Genomic DNA, 25,488 nt, shown 5'->3' on the forward strand with positions numbered 1-25,488 from the left:
AGTCTGCCTTTTAATATCTAATCTTAAAAATTGAGGAACTAGAGATGATGATTGGAAATTTTTGAAGCTTGACATGAGAATTCCAAAATATTTGGTTGAATGGATCTACCTGTAATAAGGTAGCACTAAATCTTTTGATAATATTTTAGAAATGAATATGAATAGATATTCATTTTCTGTTTTACAGATTTTATTTGAAAATATTACCGCAATCAGGTCTTACTGGCAGTGGGCTGTGGTTGAAAGGATGTGGAAAAACCTGGGTTCAAATTTCAGCTCTATCACACATTGGTTCTGTGACCTCTGAACTCTTCAGAGTTCAGTTTTCTCAAAGCAAAACCAAGCCAAAAAAATAACCCAACCTGCCTCCTCTTAAAAGCCAGGAAAAAAATTCCCCCTATACACCAAAAGGAGATAACAATAACAACTGTATGTTTAAATATTCTGGAGAATTAAAAGAGATAAAATAGATGGTATACTTCTAAGCATATAGAAGATCCTTAGTAATAATGGTGGCAAATGTTGTGCCCTATAGCATTGCTAAATAAGAGATAAACTAAACAAGCATACTATTTTGCATATTTTAGAGCATTAAATATCAAAGTAAAAGAGGGATTGGTTTTGATTGTTATTTACCAGCTTTGAATGCTGATAATTAAGTTGTAAAACTTAATGTAAGTTGTAGGTTAAAGTAAGTGTATCCGAAATTTTGATAAGAAAGATTCTTTCAGTTAGAGCACTATGAATAGGGAATTATTGTGTCATGAATATACAGACAGTCCCTGTTAAACACTTGATCTCCAGCAGCTAAAGGCTTGATCCTGTGCCCCTAGTAAGGACAGTTGACCTTGCATCTGCAGTTTAGAATGCTTGGCAACTATACTGATCCAGACAGATTCTCTGAGATAGATGTATGGTCAATTAGTGACCAAAGCTAAGAAATATTAACTCAGTTTATCTTAGATAAAATTCAGAATGTGTGTGTTTTTCCCCAGAGAAACAGTATTTTGTTGTTGGTAATGTTTGAAATAGTGTTTTGTATAAGGCTTAGGTACTTTCTGTTAGTAGCAGCCATAGTGATTTTTGGTAAGTTTCAAGTAACAGACTTAGAAAATGAAATTTCAAATAATATTTTTAGCCTTCAAATGGAGAATTTTAAGCCTTCATTATTATACAGAATATTATAGTAAACCCTCATGGAGCCATGATCTAACTTCATCAGATAATGATTTGTCAATATCAAGGCTTGCTTTTAAGCTTTGTTAGGCTAGGTCCAGAGTACCTTTACTCTATGGCTAATTTAGCTCCAGAATTAATACTTAAAACTCTACACAATGTCTTACATACAAGGTGTCTCAACTCTGGCTGGTAGAACATTATTTCTCTGCAGTATGATATGCCAGATTTCTATTGCTGTCCAGTGTATTTTTCCCTGGTCCCATGCAATTTCATCTCACAAATTTGTTGATTGTAACTTGTCAAAGATCTAGAAAGCCCTTTGCAGATTTCTGGATCCCTCTCTCTGTCCAGCTTCCTTCTTTTTGGTCTAATGCCTTGCAAATTCTAGCACCCTGGTCTCCTTGAAGGTCTTTGTTTCCCTAACTTACCAAATCTATAAGACTTTGTTTGGGTTCCCTCTCCTTGCTTGAGGACTTGGAAACTTTCTCAAAGCAGTAAGCTGGGACAATCCTAAGGTTCCCTTTCCTTGGAAAATCACACTTCTGTGCTGCCAGTTGTCCAGTGTCTTATATAATTATTACATACATTTTGTCTTCATTTCTACTTGTTTATGGTAGGAGGGCTATTCCTAGATAGCCTTTAACCCCTATAAGTGAAAGGTCATTTAACTACAGTATTGATTACTTTATTTGTGATTTCTCTATTCGTCTTTGTCATTTCCACCAGGGGTTTATCAACTTTATTAATTTTCTCAAAGAATCAACTTTGTCTTTTGATTCATTAAGTTTTTGCTCATTTCCTTTATTTCTTTCTTTTTACCTTCTTTTAAATATAATTTTCTATTATTTTCCTAACTCCTTGGGATAGATGCTTAGATCACTTATTTTACTTCTTATTCTTTTTTAATGTATATTTAGTGATGTAAATTTTCTCTTTACTGTACTTTAGCTAGAGTTCTCTCTCTCTCTCTTTTTTTTTTTTTTTTTAATTTTGCTTTTTAGGGCTGCACCCGCAGCATATGGAGGTTCCCAGGCTAGGAGTCAAATTGGAGCTATAGCTGCTGGCCTACACCACAGCCACAGCAATGCAGGATCCAAGCCGAGTCTACAACCTATACCATAGCAATGCTGATCCTTAACCCACTGAACGAGGCCAGGGATTGAACCTGCAACCTCATGATTACTAGTCAGATTTGTTTCCACTGCACCACAGTGGGATCTCTTAGTTCACACATTTTTGATATGCCATATTTTATTTTTCATCCCATTCAAGTAAAACATCCCTTGTGATTTCATCTTTCCTATGGGTTATATATATATAGAAATGTGTTACTTAATTTCCCAACATTTGGAGGCTTTTCTAGTTGTCTTTTATTTCTTTCTTTCTTCACTACAATCAGAGAACATAATTTGAAGACATTTTAGCATTAAAATGGGTTGAGATTAGCTTTATGGCACATCATAAGGTTTATTTTAGAAATGTTACAGATAGCACTTGATTAAGAATGAATGCAGTTAATGAATTCCCTGGTATCCTACCAGTTAAGGACTTGGCATTGTCATTGCTATGGCTTAGGTGCAATTCCTGGCGCAGGAACTTCTGCATGCCAAGGTCACTGCCAGAAAAAAAAAAAAAAATCAATAGCAGTCTACCTTAGGAATGAGAATGGAATGGGTGAGTATCAAGGGGGAGTTTTCATTAAAAAAAAAAAAAAAGAATGGATGCAATTAAATAGGTGAATTTAACCATCAAATCATTTATCTTTACTTTTCCACCCCTTTTTTAAACCTACTTATTTTATCAGTTACTAAGAGAACTTACAGATAAGTCTTGATTATGGATTTGCCTATTTACTATCAAGTTTTACCAGCTTCTGCCTTATATATTTTGAGACTGTTATTAAGTGTATGCAAATTCAGAATAGTTCATTTTTGGAATGCCTTATCATGAAATGTCTGTATTTCTAGAAATATTTCTTAATTTGAAATCTACCCTTCACCATTTTTTGTTAGTGTTGTTTAATATCTTTCCCCATCCTTTCACTTTTAAACTGTTTTTATATTTGTGTTCATGTTGATAGCTCTCTATAGATTTTTTTTCAGTCTGACAGTCTTTTTCCTTTAGTTGTATTATTCAGCCCGTTTCTGAGTCTTTTCTTCTAGTTGCTTTGTATGGATGTTGAATTCTTTTTTGTTCATGATAATGTGCAGAATTTTCCTGGATCAGTAGTAACTGAAGATTTTTGGGTAACTTTTAAGATTTCTCAAATGGCACTGTATTATTATTAATATAGTGAGGTGGAATTTCTTAATAAATGGGGAACATTATGGGTAAAGCTAGGTGTATTTTCAGATCCTTTGATGTCATCTTGTTTTTATAGAGCCCTGAGCTTCAGCACCCTTTTTCTTGTTTTCTTTCACTACCAAGCCACCAGTGGACACTTTCCTTTTCAAAAGTGTATCTCTTTCCTAGAGTGTAAGTCTTTTTAAAAAATTCTCCTTGTTAACGATTTTAGTTAATTTTGGTTGGGGGTGAAAGTAGATATCCACATTCAAAATGTCATCCTGACATGGAATTCATGTTAGTTTATTCAATGTAAAATTTTAAATATAATTTCAATTATTATAGTTTTATTTTATGGTAAATGTGGTCTTTATTTTAAAGTACTCTACTTAAGAGACTATTTGAAGTATTGTGGTTATTTTTTTGAAAGATAAAAATATTAGGATATTTGTTTTGATTACATATGTTTAGAACTTATTAGCCAATTAAGATAAATTGGTTCTTGAGGGCAGTAATTCATTTTATGTAGGGATGTTATGGTAACTCTTCCTATTCTGTAGATATTGAAAGCATTTATCTGGTATAATAGGACATCTTGCTGTCCATTTATTGCTTATATATTGTGTGTTCTAGAGTGCCACATTTTTTATCAATTCTTTTCTTATATCTCCATATTGTCTTTGGTACTCTAGAGACTTCTAGAGTGATTTATCAGAATGGTATTTATTTAAGGAATGGGGAAAATAATATCTTAAATTTTAGTGTATTTCTTTGATTTTTTTGTTTGGTCATGGAAGGAAATTTCTTTATACTTTCTTCTTGATGGAGATCCTTTAAATATGTAATTAAATTTACTTAATAAAATAAATGGGGTTGTTCATAATCTAGGGTATGAGTTTTACTCAGAATTGCGTAAAGTAATTCTCATGACAACTAAGAAGTCAGCAGCCTAATTCATTTTAAATCTGTGTTTGATTTTGTGGTCCTTTTTAACAGCCTTTAATAATGTTGTTACAAAAACTGTGTTTTGGATTTGCTGTGTTTTCCCCATTTATTCTCTCCAGAGTCATTTTTTGCTTCTTACAGCCTATAAGCAAGGTTAAGAGGCCTACAATATGAGAATTAAAATAATGAATATTAGGACTTGGGGGGAAAGACAGATTATATTGAATACCATGATATTTAAAAATGTTTTACTTTTTAAAAATTTGACATCATGGGTGACTTAAATTGTAGATCTTCTATTGCTATTGTAGGTCATTAAGCCATATTGGCAACATTTATAAAAGAATATTCCAGAATGGCATGTGTTGCTTCTGTGAAGTCAAAATGAGCAAGGTATTTTTGAAGAATGGTAGGCATATGTTTACTACAGTGGAATCTTTTTTTTTTTTTTTTTTTTTTGTCTTTTTGCCTTTTCTAGGGCTGCTTCCTGTGGCATATGGAGGTTCCCAGGCTAGGGGTCTAATCAGAGCTGTAGCTGCCGGCCTACGCCAGAGCCACAGCAATGCAGGATCTGAGCCGCATCTGCAACCTACACCACAGCTCATGGCAAGGCCTGATCCTTAACCCACTGAGCAAGGCCAGGGATTGAACCTGCAACCTCATGGTTCCTAGTTGGATTCGTTAACCCCTGCACCACGATAGGAACTCCAGTGGAATCTTTATGTTAGGGAAAACCAAGAGATGAGTTTGAGAATAATTGAGTTTATCTCAAGAATTGGGTAAATTGGGAAGAGTAGAGATTAGGAAGGTAGTTACTCTGGAAAGAGTGAGGCAGATAGTAATTTATAGAAGCCCTCTAAGTGTGGTATCTAGCTTTGCTATGATGGTGATAGAATGATCCTACTTTCTGGTTTCTCTGGGACAGGACCAATTTAGGCCTTTTGTCCTCCTGTTATAGTGCCTTTCTGGACTCTAAAAAATAGCCTCTTTTATTTTCCAAAGGCTTGGATGATACATGACATAATTTTCCTATTAATAGCAAACTGGTAAAATTATGTATTTGGCTCCTGAGGGCTTCCTATGGAGAAGATGATAATCTTTAATGAAAATTATTATTATTATTTATCTTCCTATATAAAAGAAATAGATTGAAATTTAAGTTAATCCTTATGCCAGTCTTAAGGTTTTAGAGGTCTGTCAAAATCAGGATACTTCTCTTTACTAGATTAGCGATGGTATGAAGAAAACGTTTCATTCGCTCTGACTGAGTTATTCAGATTAGATATCCTACAGTTACTTCTTTCTCAGTGTCTGTCGTCTCACAATTCAGTTAGGTGCTATTATTTAATCCTTATAATAACCCTTAAGGATAGTGAATACTAACATTTTGTAGATGAGGAAACACATGCCCAGAGAGGAATTAACTTGATTGAGGGCGTAATTGTGTGAGAATTCCTTTATTTTTTAACTTAATACTTGTGTCACTTTGGATATATTAAAAGGTATATACATTTAGGTTTTAAGATACAGTAAAAGCGTTATTTCACCAAAATCTACATTATCTGTAATCTACACAGATTGTACATTTGTTCAACAGTGTATCTTTCGGGAGTTCCTGTCGTGGCTCAGTGGTTAATGAATCCAACTAGGAACCATGAAGTTGCTGGTTTGATCCCTGGCCTTGCTCAGTGGGTTAAGGATCCAGCATTGCCGCGAGCTGTGGTGTAGGTTGCAGACGTGGGTTGGATCCCAAGTTGCTGTGGCTCTGGCGTAGGCTGGTGGCTATGGCTCTGATTCCACCCCTAGCCTGGGAACCTCCATGTGCCAAGAGAGCGGCCCAAGAAATGGCAAAAAGACAAAAACTAAAACAGTGTATCTTTCTTAGTGGTAGACCACTAAGAAATGAGCTACTTTAAAATTTAATTTGACAAAAGAGAAGCTGTTAGAGATTTGTTAGAGTTTAACATTTAACTCATTTGTCTTTTGTTACTCAATTTTTCACTAGTTTAGTGAAAACTAATTGTCTGAATCATAGTGTGGAACCAAATTAAGGTGATACAACAGTTATGTTATATACACACACGCACATAATGTGTATGTAATGGCTGAGGTTATCAGAAAAAAGACCCCGCTTCATTTTTATTATTATTATTACTTTAATCAGAAAATGTCAAAGTTTGATGATTATTGTTCAGAGATTATAAAATCTGTTAAAATTCCTATATATCTACATATAGTGAAAGATTTCATTAGAAATGAATAGATAATGTCTTTGGGGCAATAAAATTGTTGATAAATCAAAACTTTATGTGGAAAGAAGCATGTGTAGAGAGGGAGTAGTTAAAGAGAAAATGCTGAAAATTTAATTTTTGTAAATTAGGATAATAAACATATTGATATGTCTATCAATAAATATTGTAACTTCTCAAAATCACATATTAAAAAGTTTGTGATCTTAAGATACATATTGCTCCTTATTCACTGAATGAACCAGTTAGAGATGAAAGACAGAACTTAACTACCACTGAAACCCGTATAATTTTCCTCAACTCCTATATATGTCTGATTACCCAGTACTATTCATGTGATAGTAATTTTTTTTTTTAATAATAAGCTTTTTAAAAATTTGTGTCTGCTCTTTTCTTTTTTTGCTTCATCAGTCCAGCTAGGGAATTTACTAAATTTGTTGATGTTCTCAGGGGACCAGATTTTGACTTTAATTTTTCTATTGCTTTCTATTCCATTGATTTTTTTTTTTTTGTCTTTTTTTTTTGTTGTTGTTGTTGTTGTTGTTGTTGCTATTTCTTGGGCCGCTCCCGCGGCATATGGAGGTTCCCAGGCTAGGGGTCGAATCGGAGCTGTAGCCACCGACCTACGCCAGAGCCACAGCAACTTGGGATCCAACCCACGTCTGCAACCTACACCACAGCTCACGGCAACGCCGGATCGTTAACCCACTGAGCAAGGGCAGGGACCGAACCCGCAACCTCATGGTTCCTAGTCGGATTCGTTAACCACTGCGCCACGATGGGAACTCCCAATTCCATTGATTTTTGTTCTTTAATGTTTCCTTTCTTCTACGTACTTTGGGTTTACTTTGCTCTTCTTAGTCTAGCTTCTCAAGGTCAAACCTTAGGTGATTGATTTTAGACTTTTATTCATTTCTAATATAAACATTTAAGCTATAAATTTCCCATTAAACATTGTGTTACATTACATAAATTCTCATATGCTATATTTTCATTGTTTTTCAGTTTGAAATATTTTCTAGTTTCTCTTGTGATTTCTTACTTGACCCATGAATTATTTAAACATGTATTATTTAATTTCTACAATTATTTTTCTAGATGTTTTATTGTCACTGAATTCTAATTTAATTCTGTTGTAGTCGATAAACATGTTTTGTCTGATTTCTACTTCAGAATCAGCCTTTTGATCATCATGAAATATCCATTTTCTTAAAATTTTGTTTTATTTAGTTTCTGAGTGTCTAGTGTGATACTTTATTTGATGTTAATATATTTATTCCAGCTGTTTTGTGTTCACATGATATATCTATTTTTATCTATTTACTTTCAATATATGTCTGTATTTAAGGTGCTTATCTTTTTTTTTGTTTGTTTGTTGTTGTTGTTGTTGTTGCTATTTCTTGGGCCGCTCCCGCAGCATATGGAGGTTCCCAGGCTAGGGCTTGAATCGGAGCTGTAGCCACCGGCCTACGCCAGAGCCACAGCAACGCGGGATCCGAGCCGCGTCTGCAACCTACACCACAGCTCACAGCAACGCCAGAGATCCTTAACCCACTGAGCAAGGGCAGGGACCGAACCCGCAACCTCATGGTTCCTAGTCGAATTCTTTAACCACTGCGCCACGACGGGAACTCCTAAGGTGCTTATCTTGTAGATAGTGTATAGTTGTGTGTTGCTTTTTAGTTTATTTGCTAAACTAAATAAGCTTATATTTATATAAGCTCTGGCTTTTTTCCCCTCTCAGACAATAGGTTTCATATATTTATTACTGAACCAGGGTCCTAGTGAAAAAACATAAAAACAAAGAGAAATATCATTTTCCCAATAAAACACATCCAACTGTACAAGTAGTAGTGGTGCTTTCAGAGTGATACCATAAGATGTAAGTGACTTTGATACAGCATAGGTATTTTTGCCATCTCATGTGTGATTTCGTATAGACACAGTTTGATTTTTCTCTAGTGTCTCATCTTGGAATTGTACTTGATTTTGTTACTTGTTTTCATGTGAATCTATGAATTGCCTAATACTGAAAGTCTTGCGAGAAGACATGTGGGAACAAACTCAACTGCACATCATAATGATGGAGAAAAGGAGATAGAGCTTTGCTGTTTAATTAATTTATTTTAATTAAATTAATTATTTGAGTATGTTTGGATTTAAGTCTACTATTTTATTATTTATTTTGTATATTTACTCTTTGTGTTTGTTTCTTCTTCCTTTACAGTCTGCTTTTGGATTAATGAATATTTTTAATAATTCCCTTTCAGTTTACCTTTGGGTTTTTAGTTATGCTTCTTTGCATTTCCCCTCCTCCTCCCTGTCCTCCTCCTCTTCCTCTCCTTCTTCTTGGAGCTACTATAACGATTACATGTACACCTTTACTGTTTCCATGTACTTATAGCACTATTTCTCTATTCATATGAAATGAAGAAACCTTCTAACTATATAGGTTCATTTACCTGCTTCATAGTTTATTCTGTAGAGATTATATGTATTATATCTAGTTTCATTATAAACCCTAGAGTAAAACCTTGTAATTTCTACTTTAAGCCCATGCATATTATAACTAAATTAAGGGAAATAGCTATTTATATTTACCTAATTTTTTTCTTTCACCATGTTAAGAATTTTATTCCACTGTCTTCTGATCGTCATTGTTTCTGATGAGAAGCCAGTAGTAATTCATGCCATTGTTGTCTTGTATGTAATGTGTCAGGTTTTTTCCTGAATACTTTGAGAATTTCTCTTTACTTTTATGAGTTTGACTATGGTATTACTAGTCATGGTCTTTATATTTATTTTGAAGTTCACTAAACTTTTGAAATCTGTACATTTTTCATTCACTAAATTTGGGGAAATCTTGGCCACTACTTAGAAAGAAATTGATTTCTCTTTCATTATTTTCTCTACTTTTGGGTTTAAATAAACATGTTAGACATTTGAATATTGTCTCACATATCCCAGAGGATCTGTTTTTCTTTGAACAATCTTTTTTTCCTCTTAGCTCTTTGGATTGGATAATTCTAATTTATTTATTTTTAAGTACATAGATTTTTCCTCTGTTGTTACCAGTTTGCTTCTGATCTCATTTAGCATAATGTTAATTTCAGATATTCTATTTTACAGTTATAGAATTTTTTATTTTCTATTTTTTTCTTCTAAGATTTTTTAGCCTTATATTCATTATAAGCATAGTTATACTTTAAAATCCTTGCCTGCTCTTTCTAACATCTGGCTCATATCAGGGTTGGTCATTATTGACTATCTTTTTTCCTAGAATTGATCACATTTTTCATGTTTCATTGTATATCTTATAATTTTAGATTTTCTCATGGACCTAGTAAATATCATGTTTTGAATTCTTTGGATTCTGTTATATTCCTGAGGAATATTGGGTTTTTTTTTTTTTTTGATTTACTTTTTTTAAAGCATGGAATTAACTTAGTTGCATTGAAATTACAAAAATCCAGTCTCTTTGGGGGCAGTTGAAATTTTAGTCCATTTTGCCTTTAGTTATTTGGAGTTTGCCCTTTATATGCATGATGCAGGGTTCAGCCAGAGATTTGAATAGAGTTTCATCTACAATTTTTTTTCTGCCCTCTTCTGACTCTTTTCCAGGACTTCTCTTTTATTTTCTTTTTGCAGTGGTTGCCCCTAGTCTTGTTCTGATTTTTCAGGCCAGAAATTTCAAAGTTCTCTGTTGTGGAGTTTTGACTCTCCTGCATGGCACAGACTTAGGCTTGTCCTCAGAAGAGAACTTGTTAAATTGGACAGTTTCTTATTGCGGTTTCTTTTTTTCCCCAGATGTTGGCATTGCTTATCATTCTTGGTTCACAGTCAGGTAGTATCAAATTATATTAAATAAATCAACAACTTATTTACATAGTAAGGTTTTGTTCCTTTTAAGGGTCCGTGCCTTCTTTTAGTCACTACTCAGTGACCTCAGATAGTTGCTTTTATAGTTTCTGTAGGAATGTCAATCTGGTAGAGTCTTGTTAATACTGTAAGGCAGGATATAAAAATCTTTACTTTTTGAAAGCACATAATATATCTGATCTAATACTGTTTTTCATTTTATGCAAAGAATAGTAGATTACAGTAGAGAAATAGTTTTATTGTAAGATTAGGAAACAAGTTTGAATGAATATAGAAGCAGAGATTGTAGGGATAGGGAAGATCTTATCCTTGAAGATTAAATGAGGTATATTTAGATTTGTTATATTATCTTGAGATTTGAGTAATGAAGATTTGATTTGAACTTTAAGACTTTTTGACCAAACACTTTTTTTTGACTAAAGCTTAATTTCCTGCAAAGTTGACAACATATGTTTCCCTCATATATTATTTTAACAGAGTACTTATTCATAAAGAATCATCTTCAGATGCTTGCTTCACTCAGTTATTTAACTGAATCTTTAACTAAAACTAAGTCTTTTTCTTGGAGTTCTCATCGTGGCGCAGCGGAAACGAATCCAACTAGGAACCATGAGGTTTGAGGTTTGCAGGTTTGATCCCTGGCCTCACTCAGTAGGTTAAGGCTCTGGCATTACTGTGAGCTGTGGTGTAGGTTGCAGATGCTGCTCAGATATGACATTGCTGTGGCTGTGGTGTAGGCCGGCAACTGTGGCTCCGATTGGACCCCTAGACTGGGAACCTCCATTTGCCACAGGTGCGGCCCTAAAAAGGCAAAAAAGACCAAAAAAAAAAAAATCTTTTCCTTTCAGATAATTTTAAAGGATATTTTTATTTCATAATACGCAGTATTCCTTAAACCTATTTAATGAAATCTTCTTACTGTAGATCTCGGTCAAGACCTCGTCCACGTTCCCATAGTCGAAGCAGTGAAAGGTCCAGTCACAGAAGAACACGTAGTAGGTCTCGGGATAGAGAACGACGGAAAGGCAGAGATAAGGAGAAAAGAGAAAAGGAGAAGGATAAAGGCAAGGACAAGGAATTACACAACATCAAACGTGGGTAAGTTGAAGCAAATCTAAAGCAGTGATGACTCAGTGATTCCATAGCAGTATTCAAACTAAATTTTCATCCTCTGAGCTTTTTCTTGGGTGGAAAAAAGAGGAGAATATGATAAAGAAAGAACATAAATCAAAATCATTATGTCAAATTTTTGCTATATTCCATTCTGTTCCTGTTTTCATTTTTTTTTTTTTGTCTTTTTTTTTTTGCTATTTCTTGGGCCGCCCCTGCGGCATATGGAGGTTCCCAGGCTAGGGGTCGAATCGGAGCTGTAGCCACCAGCCTACGCCAGAGCCACAGCAACGCGGGATCCGAGCCGCGTCTGCAACCTACACCACAGCTCACGGCAACGCCGGATCGTTAACCCACTGAGCAAGGGCAGGGACCGAACCCGCAACCTCATGGTTCCTAGTCGGATTCGTTAACCACTGCGCCATGATGGGAACTCCTGTTCCTGTTTTCATTTAATGCTTATGTAACAAATCTTAGAAACAGCACTGTCAAAACTTAGTATGTCAGTTAAGGAAAATTTACATAATTTGTTAGGAAAGTTCCATTCCCTTTATCATGAATACTTAATTTAAAATATGGAGGCTCCGGGAGTTCCCATTGTGGCTCAGCAGGTTAAGGATTCAACTAGTATCCATGAGGATGCGGGTTCAACCCCTGGCCTTGCTCAGTGGGTTGATGGATCCGGCCTTGCAGTGACCTATGGTGTAGGTTGCAGAGGTGACTTGGATCTGACATAGGAAGGCAGCGGCAGCTCTGATTTGACTGCTAGCTTGGAAACTTCCATATGCCACAGGTTCAACTGTTTAAAAAAAAAAAAAAAAAAAAAAAGGAGCCTCCTTGTGATTAAAGATGTCTGTTTGCTTACTGTAAAACTGTTAAGGGAAAGGGATAAAGATGGAACAAGGAGAGGGAGCCACGTGATTTACTACTGGCTAGACCTCTTTCAATACAGAATGAAGACTTGGTCAATATTAAGGTATATGTTGAAGCTGGATAGACATAAGAATGAATTTAGAAGGAATGATATATAAATTGTCTTGGTTAAAAGTACAGTTTCAAGAAGACCCTACAAAGCATTAAGTAATTACCGTAACATTGAAAAAAAAAGTTATATGTGTGTGTTGGTGTGAGTGTCTGAGTATCTGTGAATATGAGACCCAGAATTTCTTTTTTTGGGGAATCGATAACATTGAAAGTTATTCTAGCTCTGTCCATTTGGAGGTTGAAGTCCACTCATAACAGTTTGTTTAATTATAAGATGTTAAAATGAAACAAAATTTTGTTTAGTAACTTTAAATTACAGCTTCTTGTTTGTTTTATTCAAAACTGACATTGATGTCTTTTATTCTATGAAATATTAACTCCTAGGAATTTATCTTCTTTTGTTAGTCTTTCAACACCCTGTATATGTTCACCTTAATACTCAATACAAAAGTGTTTATCTTTAGTATATCACTTTTCAGTGTTAAATTGAAGAGCTTACCAAGATCTTGGAAATGGTTCCTTGAGATCTTGATTCTATGAAACATTAAGTTTTTAGAAGGCAATGGAATCCTTCTCATTCTTCTCTTTTTCACAGTTGTCTATGTGTTTATTTTTATCTACATTTACAGTGATATTATATAAAACTGCCTGGGTTGTTGGCTTTTACACATTCTTTAAAATGTTAAGTGTGTGGTGGATTTTGTAAGAGTGTAACATTATTACATTCTTTCCCCTGGCACCCCACAACCATTAATGCACATTGAGCAGTTGTCGTCCTGCAGAATTCTGAGTTCTGTCTTGGTAGTTTTAAGGATGTTGAATCTTGTAAGAGAGTAGATAGGTTTGGATATCTGGCTTTAAGGCTAGGAAGGCTGACCTAGCTAGAGTTGGTAGAATAGAATGAGGATCACAGAGTGTATGGGGGAAATCTGTTGATAAAGGGAGAAAATCAGGAGAATGAAAAGTAGGTTTCTGAAACTGGAAAATATGGACTAAGTATGAATAAATTGTCAGTCAAGGAAATGCCTTGCTCCTTTCTTTTCTGCCTCTTTTGGTTTATACTTTAGATATTATATGACTATTTGAGGTGACTATAATTTTTACTGTCATTAAATATTTGCTTTCTATTTGACCAAATTTTACTATTTTATTTTATTTTTTATTTTTTTGTCTTTTTGGGGCTGTACCCACAGCATATGGAAGTTCCCAGACTAGCGGTTGAATTGGAGCTATAGCTGCTGGCTTACATCACAGCCACAGCAGTGCAGAATCTGAGCTGCATCTGTGACCTGTACCACAGCTCATAGCGATGCCAGATCCTTAACCCAGTGAGCAAAGCCAGGGATTGAACCCATGTCCTTATGGATACTAGTTGGATTCATTACCACTGAGCCACGAGGGGAACTCCCAAATTTTACTTTTTTAGAATAGTATTTACATATTTGTACAAAGTTGATATTATATAAGGCATTATGTGGGGCATTTTAAAGGTAGGGGTAATGAGAACATTAAGAAGGGAGGTTGGGTGGTTTCAGGAAAGGTGACATTAATCTTGAAGGTCTGGGACAGCTTTATAGGTTAGATTCTTACATCAGTCAGAGTTGATTATGTTCAAGGGATAGATTCCTGGATGACGGGTTTACAAGATAATAATGTTGTATTTGTCTATTTTTTAAAACCTCAATAAAGGCAACGAACAAGGTCAAAACAAGAGGTATCAGTTGAAGTGTCTTGAGTATTGATGCCAAGAAGCTGTGGGTAGCCTGATTCAGTCATCCCCATGTTTTTAGTGGACCATACACAGGATGGTGTTATGTCACCGTGCCTCCCTACTGGTTAGGGGTGAGGACACACAAATTTATACCTTTTGGGATGATGTAAAATCAGAATTTGGGGGAGTCGATATATGCATTTAATGTGGCAGTATTTATATATGACAGATGTACCCTGCTTTGTTCCAGAAATAACTTATAGTTAGATAAAGGTATTTTTTACAGCTTACATGTTTATTTCCTAAACCTGATTTTTAAAGCCATTCGAGGCAGAGAATATGTCTTATGCTCTTTTGTATCACTAAGGGTACCTAATGCACATGTAAATTATTAATAAATATTTATTGGATATTTCAGTTATGCTTATTCATTCACTTGGTCACTTGTTCAGTCAACAATATTTGAATGCTCAAGAAAATAAAAAGAGAGTTCCTTTCTGGCCTAGTGGTTAAGGATTTGGCATTGTCACTGCTGTGGCTCATTGTCACTGCTGTGGCTCAGGTTAGATCCCTATCCTGGGGGAGCTTCCACATGCTTGGATGCAGCCAGAAAACCAAGCAGACAATATTTGAATGCTTTCTATTTGTTAACTATTATGTTAGGTAATAGGGACATAATGGCAGGCCAGTACTACTTAGAGATTTCATGCAAATGGCAAAATAAGCATATATAGAAGGAAAGATAGATAAGTAATCACAGTGAAATCCATGAATGTTTCAATAAGAAACTAATTCATATGAATTAGGATACTTTTGGCTATATGTGTGTGTGTGTGTGTGTGTGTGTGTGTGTGTGTGTGTGTGTGTATGTAAGAAAACCTAGCTAGATGGAGCTTAAACCAGGAGCGTCAAACTTTTCATAAGGAGCTACATAGTAAATAATTCGGGTCTTCTGGGCCATATGTTTCTGTTGCAACTACTGCACTCTGCCCTATTAGCATGAAGGCAGCCATAGATAATACTAATGAATGGCATGGCTGTATTCCAATAAAAGTTTATTTACAAAAATGGACGCATCCTTCCAACAAGCCAGTTTCAGCATTCAGTTGGGTTTTACCCTCAGACTTCATGCATTCTCACTGCAAGATATTTTCATGAGCATTACGATAGTTGACATAGACTATTCAGCATGTTAGGGACAGGCTCTAGGAAGAAGAGATGTTTATAAGTTGAAGGAAGGACAAGATAGTAAAGAATATTGTATATAAAATGAACATGATATGGAACTACTTGGAGGAAAGCAGGGTGGCTGTGGCATATTTGGGGAATTGAAGTCTAATGAGGATTGGTTTAGAGAAGAAGAGGAATAATGATGAGAGGTGATTATCAGAGTATCTTTAATGTTTTGTGAAGGAGTTTAGAGTTAATTCTAAAGTCTTTGGAGTTCCCATTGTGGTTCAATGGGTTAAGAACCTGACTAGGATCCATGAGGATGTGGTTTTCATCCCTGGCCTCCCTCATTGGTTAAGGATCTGGTTTTGCTGTGAGCTGCAGTGTAGGTTGCAGATGCCGCTTGGATCCTGTGTTGCTGTGGCTGTGGCATAGGCCAGCAGCTGTGGCTCTGATTCAACCTCTAGCCTGGGAACTAGCCTGCAGGTGCAGCCCTAAAAAGAAAAAAGATAAATAAATATAAAGGCTATGAGATGTCAATGAAGTCTCAAGTAGAGTAATTTTATGATCAGGTCTATATGAGGTTTGAATAAAATGCTCTACTTAACAGTGGGTAAAATGATAATCATATAACATTTAAAATATACTTTCTAAGTATCAGAAATTTTGCTAAACATTTGTCATGTATTATCTCATTAATTTTCATAATAACTGAATTAAATAGGTGCTTTTATTATCCCATTTATAAAAATAAAGACGTGATCATAGAGCTCATAAAAAATGGTGGTCAGGCTACTAATTCAAGTACACTGACAACAGCACCTTGACTCTTAATAGTACACTATCCTTACTTCTTTTGTAATCCATAATTGTTGATGATGATATGTAGTTTTTGAGATCAAGTGACATGCTATTTGCCTAAACTTTCCTAAAAATAAAGAAAAGGGTAAGAATTTTCTGTGCCTTATTTATCTCTGATCAGGTCAGAAGTCTGTCAGTAAATTTTGATTTCTCCCTTTCTTCCTCTCTCTTCCTTACTTTCCCACATCAGCATTTCATCTGTTTTAGAATTATTTTTAATTTTATTTAATAAAACCACAAAAAATTTCTAGGCCTTAATTAAATTTATTTCTATGATGGTCTCAATAGCTCTTTCTAATTTTTATTTTTCTTAAGAACAATTGTAGGTATAGAGAAAGGAAAAAAAGATTCACAAATGATTTAACTAGGATTTATGAATTAGTTAATCGTGATAGTATGACCCAATAATAGTTATTTTAGCTTGTGCTAAATAACCTAGATGCTTTCTCACATAAGGGAAAATAACATCCCATGTGATTTTGCTTCTCTATTTGTAGCAATCAGTTTTTTTTTTTTTTTTTTTTTTTTTGCTTTTTAGGGCCGCACCTGTGGCATATGAAGGTTCCCAGGCTAGGGGTCTAATTGGAGCTACAGCTGCTGGCCTGCACCACAGCCATAGCAACGCCAGGTCCGAGCCACGTCTGCAACCTAAGCCACAGCTCACAGCAACGCTGGATCCTTAACCCATTGAGCGAGGCCAGGGATCGAACCTGCAACCTAGTCAGATTTGTTTCTGCTGTGGCACAAGGGGAAGTCCAATTCATAACAATCTTTGTTTTTATCAAACCTGTTTGAAAATATCAATATTTATAAATATTGATAGAATATAAAGCATACATTTCTGAAGTACAAAATATGGAACGTTAAGTACAACAATAGTAAAGGAGTAGTTTATAAATTGGGAAAAATTAAAACAGGTGAGAAAGGAATGCTCAAGCAGGTATTATTTAATTAGCCTCATAATGAGGAAGAGTTTTTTTTTTTATTAGTCTTTTGAGAAAAAAAGTAGACAATTCTGAAAAACCTTTTAAAAATAGCAGCCGATTGAATACAGTTCTGGAAATTCCTGGAACATTTGAATGATTATAATTAGGATTTGTCTTACAATGTATAGGGAAGACAATATAAACTAGAAGGATAGCAGTAGTTTGTGGGGATTAGAAGATGTCTTTTCTTATGGCACTGAGTGAAAGATTAATATGAGAAAGTCACTGACCAAGCCTTATCTTAGATTTTATCAAGATGTAATGATTTTATTTAATTTAATTTATTTTTTCTTTTTTAATTTTTTTTTTTTTTTGTCTTTTTGTCTTTTTGTCATTTTCTTGGGCTGCTCCCGCGGCATATGGAGTTTCCCAGGATAGGGGTCGAATTGGAGCTGTAGCTTCCGGCCTATGCCAGAGCCACAGCAACGTGGGATCTGAGCCGTGTCTGCAACTTACAGCACAGCTCACGGCAATGCCAGATCCTTAACCCACTGAGCAAGGCCAGGGATCGAACCCTCAACCTATGGTTCCTAGTTGGATTCATTAGCCACTGAGCCACGACGGCAACTCTGATGTAATAATTTTAATTTTTAACATTTTACATTTCTAAAACTTGGTTTCTAAGAATATTAATTTTTTAAACATTGATACAGATTTTGTTTTTATTATTTTTGTCTCCAAATTTGCAAAACACATATTTATTACATCATTAGATAAGTATATTTCTTTTATAAGGACATATCTTTGCAATATGAAAACAAGTTTTATTAATAATAGAGTTATGAAGTTGAAATTGGACATTTAACAACGTCATTTTGTTGAGCAACCTTTTATTGATAGTCAAAAATCAGAAATACAAAACTTGCCATGGCATCTCATAATTACAGTTTGATTTGATGATTGTGAACATTGTATACCCCTCTGAGTCTTTTGTGGATTTATTTGTATCTTATTGAGCCTTCTTCAGAAACTTTAAGTCAAACTCCAGGAAGTATAATTGACTTCTAAAGAACATCTTTTATAGACTTATTTGAAAAATTACTTGGGAATAAATATCAATACCACCAGTGACACTCTATTATTGATTTCATTTCTTTTTTCATTAAAGTATAATTGATTTACAATGTTGTGTCAATTTCTGCTGTACAGCAAAGTGTCCCAGTCATGCACTCATGCACACACACACACACACACACACACACTCCCTTTTTCTTTTTCCTTTTTTCTTTTTTTTTCTTTTTCTTTTCTTTTTTTTTTTTTTTTTTTATTCCTGGTCCTTTTAGGACTACACCGAGGCATATGGAAGTTCCCAGGCTAGGGGTTGTATTGCTGCTGTAGCTGCTAGCCTACTGGACAGCCATAGTAATATGGGATCCAAGCTGTGCCTGTGATACTGCAGCTTATGGCAATGCCAGATCCTTAACCCACTGAGTGAGGCCAGGGAGTGCACCTGCCTTGTCGTAGATACTAGTTGGGTTCGTTACTGCTGAGCCACAACAGGAACTCCTTTTTCTCATATTATCTTCCATCATGTTATATTGAATATAGAAATATAGTATGATCATCTCTAGTTGCATCCATGTTGCTGCAACTGGTATTATTGTGTTCTTTTTGGGGGGGCTGAGTATTATTCCTTTGTATATATGTATCACATCTTCTTAATCCATTCATCTGCTGATGAATGTTTAGATTGTTTTCATGTCTTGGCTATTGTAAATAGTGCTGATACAAACATGGGAGCATGTATCTTTTTGAATTGTAGTTATGTCTGGATATATGCCCAGGAGTGGGATTGCTGGATCATATGGTAGTTCTATATTAAGTATTCTGAGGAACTTCCATACTGTTTTCCATAGTGGTTGTACCAGTTTACATTCCTACCAACAGTGTAGGAGGTTCCCTTTTCTCCACAGCCTCTGCAACACTTATTATAGTAATGAAGGCTAGTCTGACTGGTATGAGGGGGTGCCTCATTATATTTTTGAATTGCATTTCTCTAATAATTAGTGATGTTGAGCATATTCCCATATGCCTACTGGCCATCTGTATGTATTCTTTGGAGATGTACTATTGATTTTAAATCTTCCTTAATACTAGAATTTGGATGGATTTCATTTAAATTTATTTTTAATCATGATTTAAATCGCCAGTCAGTAAAATTTGGTTTAAAGCAGTTATATGGTTTAAGGCAATGCCTAATAAAATGCTTTCTTAATTTGAGTAACTTTAGGATTCATCAGGAACCCAATTTAGTATTCCTAGGTGTATTTTCCTTTATAATGTGCTATGAAATGTTTTCACTTTTATTATCCCCTTATTAGCTTTACAGTAGATGGACAGTATTCTCAGAAATGCGCCCATGAGGATTTCTGAAATATTTTGCCCAAACACTTGAGTTTCTACTTTTCTTACTTTTTCCCTTTATATAACTTTCTGAAGCTTTTTACTTTTAGAGAAAGGTAAGATTTCCCCTCTGAACACGCAAATCCTTAACTTGTCAACTGAAGCAATACCTTTACAGTACCTTTTGGTGGGAAGTGAGAGCAGGGGGATATATTTAAATAGGATTTGTTAAATGCGACTCCCACCAAATCAGTTGTCTTCTTTAAGTCTTTTTGAAAATGTATACAGAAGCCCTGGGATAGTAGTGAAATTCAGCTTCAGTTACAGCCCATGTCTTGTAGTTCCCTATTTATTAAATCTTGCATTGAAAAGTTGACTATGGGACCTTTCCTGTCGTGACTCAGCGGCAATGAACCCCACTAGTATCCATGAGGATGTAGGTCAATCCCTGGCCTTGCTCAGTGGGTTTAGGATCTGGCGTTGCTGTGAACTGTGTTGTAGTCACAGATGTGGCTTGGATCCCCCATTGCTGTGGCTGTGGCCTAGGCCAGCAGCTGCAGCTCTGATTCGACCCGTAGCCTGGGAACTTTCTTATGCCACAAGTGTGGCCCTAAAAAGCGGAAAAAAAAAAAAAAAAAGAGGTTGACTCTGCAGTGTAATTAGAAGTTATATTACTTCTATTTTAGATAATATCTTTATAGACTAAAAACACAGTATATCAAGAGGCAAAATATGTACTTTTTGTACATGGGAAGCGCTACCTTTGAACATGTAGGCGTTCTAAATAGTATATCTTCAAAAAAAAAAAAAGTCTGCTAAGATGTTTATATTCTGGGGAAGTTCTATTGCAAAAGTCAAATTTTTACTTATTTTGGGAGTTCCTGTTGTGGCACAGCGGAAATGAATCTGACTAGCATCCATAAAGATGCTGGTTTGATCCCTGGCCTCACTCAGTGGATTAAGGATCTGGCGTTGCAGTGAACTGTGGTGTAGGTTGCAGAGGTGGTTTGGATACAGAGTTGCCATGGCTGTGGTGTAGGCTGGCAGCTGTAGCTTTGATTTCGACCCCTAGCCTGAGAACTTCCATATGCCGCAGGTGCAGCCCTATAAAGAAAAAAAAAATAGCTTATTTTAAGTCATCCCCATTTTTTTCCCTTATAGGATGTTATTCTCTTTGAGCCTTAACTTATTCTTCTGTAAAATGGGAATATCAAGAATTAAAAAGTGGTAAGTATTAGAAGCAAAGTGTATAGGAAGTTTAATACCAAGTAGTAATCATACTATATGTGTTAGTTATGGCTTTCACATTGGCAGTGTTCCAGTCTTCAACTGTAGAATTTCATGTAATAAATTTCTGTTGACAAGGTTTTTTCCTACCTAGTGTTGGCAGAAGACTGGAATGCTGGACTCTTGAGTTTTGACAGCAGTTGTATACTCTTAGAGGCTGTCATATTTTCCTTTACCTCTTATTTCTTTATGCAGCAGGAAGTCATTTATGCTAATTTGCCCCTATTTGCATATAGGTTATAGAGTTCTGTGGTGCAGAGTGTGCTTAGAACTCCTTTTAAGTGTCTGTTTGGATCAAAGCAGGGCTGTGTGATAGCTGTTGTCTGACACCAAGCTGTGTGGTGTTGTTTTCATTAAACATTTATCACACTTCGAATGTGACAGCAGGCAACTTTGTGCCAGGATAACATGTTTTCATGCAAAATTTATTTAAAAAGATGAGACTTTGTAAAGAGATCTTGTTGCCTTTCACCAGTGGCGGAGGGTAAATGTTTGGTTCGAAGGAAATATACCTTTAATACATGTCATTGTAACATGCAAAAGAAGCTTCGTACTGTCAGTTTTGTTAAACAGGTAAACAAATACATCTTGAAAGTGTATGCTCTGGATTTTTCTTCCCTTTTAAATTAAAACTTTTATAATTTCCTTGTGAATTGTATGAATACTATAACAGTGGCTCATTACATTGTTGGGTATTTTATATTGCACTGAAATTTACCATTCACTTTCCATTGTGTGGGTTTGAGTATTTGTCACCAGGCGGTAGTTTTGTTCAATAGAAATAATCTGTAATTTTTCAAAAATGTGAGATCAAGAAAGGGAATCCAACATAACAAAAAGTATAATCAGCAAAAGCAGGAGACAAGGTTTTATAAGTTCTCCCCCAGGCCACCACCTTTCTCTTATTCATTATGTTAGTACATTTTAATTATCCCAGAGTTTGCCCAATGGAATTTGACTTGAATTATGACTTTTAGAGTATTTAATGGCATGAATTGTGGGTTCATTCCTTTTTTGCAGTTGTCTGCTGTGAAAAGCCTAGCAATGAGAAAAGGTACTTTTATTTTCCTTTTTCATTCCCCGGGAAACTGAGGAATTATGGTTATGTGGAAAATTAGTAAGAGTGAAGCTTACCTCAAGCTGCACATTTTAATAAGTTTTATCACTTGGATTATAATAAAAAAAACTTAGACCCCTTGTAAGAGGTATTACAAAAATTATGTTGGCGTTAGCATTCAAGAATAAAAGGAGAGAAGTAGTGAGTTGTGTATGATGGAAGGAACTTTGTCTATGGAACCCTGTAGAAATCACATAAACCTTCAAATTCTGAATTATTGTACTTTGGAACTATTAAGAGATAATTTTTTAAAATTTTTTAATTTAATTTTTATTTTATATTGGAGTATAGTTGATTTACAATGTTGTAATAAAAGATAATTTTTTTGAAAAAGATAAAAATCATGACTCATAATCATAAACACAAACCCATGCCAGAGCTATTATTTAACTCATTAATTAATGAGAGAACCCAGTAAAACATTACAAACCGTTCAGAGGAGAGTCCAAAGAGAAGACATATGTGTAGGTCACCAGGAATACAGGACATGAACTTGTTTAATTGATTCAAAATGACATTTTCCACATGGAGAGGGAAATCAGTTGTAGCTCCACTGGACAAATTCATTCACATATCTATGAGAAATAATCATTTGCATTTCTATCAATTATCTATAACTTGTGGAAATTAAAAATATCTCAGATGATGAAAAGGCAGAAAGATGGAGATAACTTGGAAAGGCACCCCAAACAAAACGCCCCGTCATCTTTTTTGGTCATCTCATACAGTTTGAAAATTTTTCATGATAGGGAAAGTTCTTTTCTTTCAGCCTTAAATTTCTTCTATAAATTGGAATAATAATAGTTGAAAAGCTATAAATATTAGAAGCAATGTGTATAAGAAGGCTAGTACTATGTAATGGGATTTCAACAAATGGTATTTTATTTTTTATTAATAACACAAATTTAATTATTGATTCTTGGGATTACCAGTTTCTGAACTATTATTCTTTTTTCTTACTTTTGTATGTTTTTAAAGAAACATTCCTCAGTCTTAAAAATTCTTTCTTCTCTATTTCTCATGTCAGTTCCAGTGATCTGTGGCTCACTTTAGTGGTCACTTCTTTTATGAAGTATCCCTGCCCCTCATGAGTATGCTAAATATTAGCCTTTTGTTAGCACCTATTGTATCCACAACTAATCTGAATAGAGAGCTTTATAATTATAAAATTTTATAATTGCCAGATTACATATACTTTATCTATCTTAAATATTGTGTTTACTTTGATCATTTAAGTACTCCATTATTTGTAGAATGTATAAATAATTGATGGTTTTAGATGTTTCTAGGTAATAACATCCAGCTCTTGAGCTTTAAAAATGATAAAATTGAATTTTTGGCATTAGAAAAATAACCAGCTTTTTCCCTACTATTCCTTGCCTGGTTTAAGTGTGCATGTGCATACACATAAACATAAATCACTTCCATCAGAGTCTCCAGACTATATTTTTTAAATGTCTGCATAATTTCCACTATCTTTTTCTTTACTTTAAATGTCATCAATCGTGTTGCAATTAATAGCATTTAGCATTGGTCATTTAAAAAACTGAATGTCACTTCTAGGATTTATATTTTAAATACTGATTAAAATTCCAGTGCTCATGGATGACTCTTCTTGCCTAGTCTAATTTATTTCAAGATCCTAATTGGTATCACCTTCTATGTTGATTTAATACATGGTTACAGGGCAAACTACTGGACTTAAATATACTGTTCCATAGAGATCTTTTACTGAAGCCTTGGTGTTTGTCTTTAGTTAGATTATGTATGGCTTTGTAACCTAAAAATTCTGCACTATTGTTATAGAATGATGTAGAGGGAATAAACTTGGAGTGCCAGCCAAGTCTTTTCTTTCTAAATAAACAAGCAGTTCCCCTAAAAGCTAAGCTGTTGCTTATAATTACTCACTATAGTTCTAATTTATACCTCATTGTAAAACACCTTGAGTATTATCCTAGATATGTATGATACTAATCCAAATAGAAGCAATCTGTTCAATATATATTTTTTTAAAGTCTGGTTTATTCAGTTCTCACAGGCTCTCTTCCCAGTCTGGTGATCATTGGAGTGGCATCTCCAGAATAGAACAGTTTAGAATAAACCATAATATTGTATGATTGATGTACAGTTAAATCTCATTCAGCAAAAGTAGAAAAGCAGAAATTTAACCTATTTTGTTTAGATAGCAAAGATTGGAAAATAGATGTTTAAATGATGATCTTTTAAAATATACTATGTGATATTATAGGACAGTTTTAAGGTGGCTGATTTAAATGTTTTTAATATCCTAGTAAATGGAGTATGTGTAGCCAGACAATAATAAAAGAAAAACTCCAGATGGTGTCATTGGTGTTAATGCATTTCATTTAGTGTTAAGGATATGGTTCTTGTGTTCTGAGATTGCATGTAACTACAGGAAGAGTGGGGTGACTCTTAGAGATTGGATTTTGTGGGTATAGACGCAGAGCACTTTGTAAATGCCAGTACATATGTGATGATCACTAACACAGCAGGTGCAGTTAGTGAAATACAACAGTGATTGCTGCTGTTTTAATTCTTTCTGAACTCCTAAAGGAGGTTTTGAAATGGCAGCCTTTGGCCCCTGTGGATATGCCAGTCTGTACAGGCCACCTGGAAGTAGATCATGAAAATCAGTTTGGTTGTCATGTTGCAGTCTTAGCTTCTTTTTCTTGAGAAAGATAAGGAAGGGCATTCCACATTAGAAAAAGAAACTACTAAGTATCAGATTTTGAAAAGTAATATGTATTTGAATAAGCCAGAGGTCAAAATTATATTGTGATTACCTAGCGTTTAAATCCACTCAATAAAAATGATGAAAGACAAGAATAGAAAAAAAATGTTTTCATCATTCAGTGCTATCTGGATGAATAAGACTAGTGCTTTTGTGTAAATACATATATAATCACTCAAAATGATAGGTAACTATTAGATTATTTACTCTTTAATTGAGATCTTTAGACTTCATCCATCAATCAGTAATGATAGTAAATTTGCAAAGTTAATATGAAAACCAATCATGGCTTAACTTACGCCCAGAGGAATTATGTCAATATTTTATATTGATATTTTATCACAAGATGTGTGCTTTTGAAGCTAACAAAGCAATATCTGTTGAAAATATTTACTATTGATACTTTTTCTAGAATTTTTCATATAGTTTTATTTCTATATTAGGTTTTTAAGTAAGATTTATTGAGATATAATTTTACATGCAGTAAAATTTGCTCTTAGGTGTATAGTTCTCTGAGTTTTGACAAATTATACAGACATGAAACTCTCATCACAGTCAAAATACAGAGTATTTTCATCACTGTAAAAAGTTTCCTCTTATTCCCTGTGCAGTATCCTTAGACTGCTTCCAGC

At 34.7% G+C, this 25,488-nt stretch overlaps 1 protein-coding gene across 1 annotated transcript in view; it reads left to right on the forward strand.

The window, feature by feature from the left end:
* Positions 1–25,488, forward strand: part of RSRC1 (arginine and serine rich coiled-coil 1) — a 444,294-nt gene that overhangs the window by 89,937 nt on the left and 328,869 nt on the right. Inside the window, exon 4 of the mRNA XM_021069723.1 lies at positions 11,460–11,633. Within this exon, the coding sequence (XP_020925382.1) occupies positions 11,460–11,633 (174 nt within the window). The remainder of the gene's footprint in view (positions 1–11,459; positions 11,634–25,488) is intronic.

This window comes from Sus scrofa, chromosome 13 (assembly GCF_000003025.6).
Source record: "Sus scrofa isolate TJ Tabasco breed Duroc chromosome 13, Sscrofa11.1, whole genome shotgun sequence".
Lineage (NCBI taxonomy): Eukaryota > Metazoa > Chordata > Mammalia > Artiodactyla > Suidae > Sus > Sus scrofa.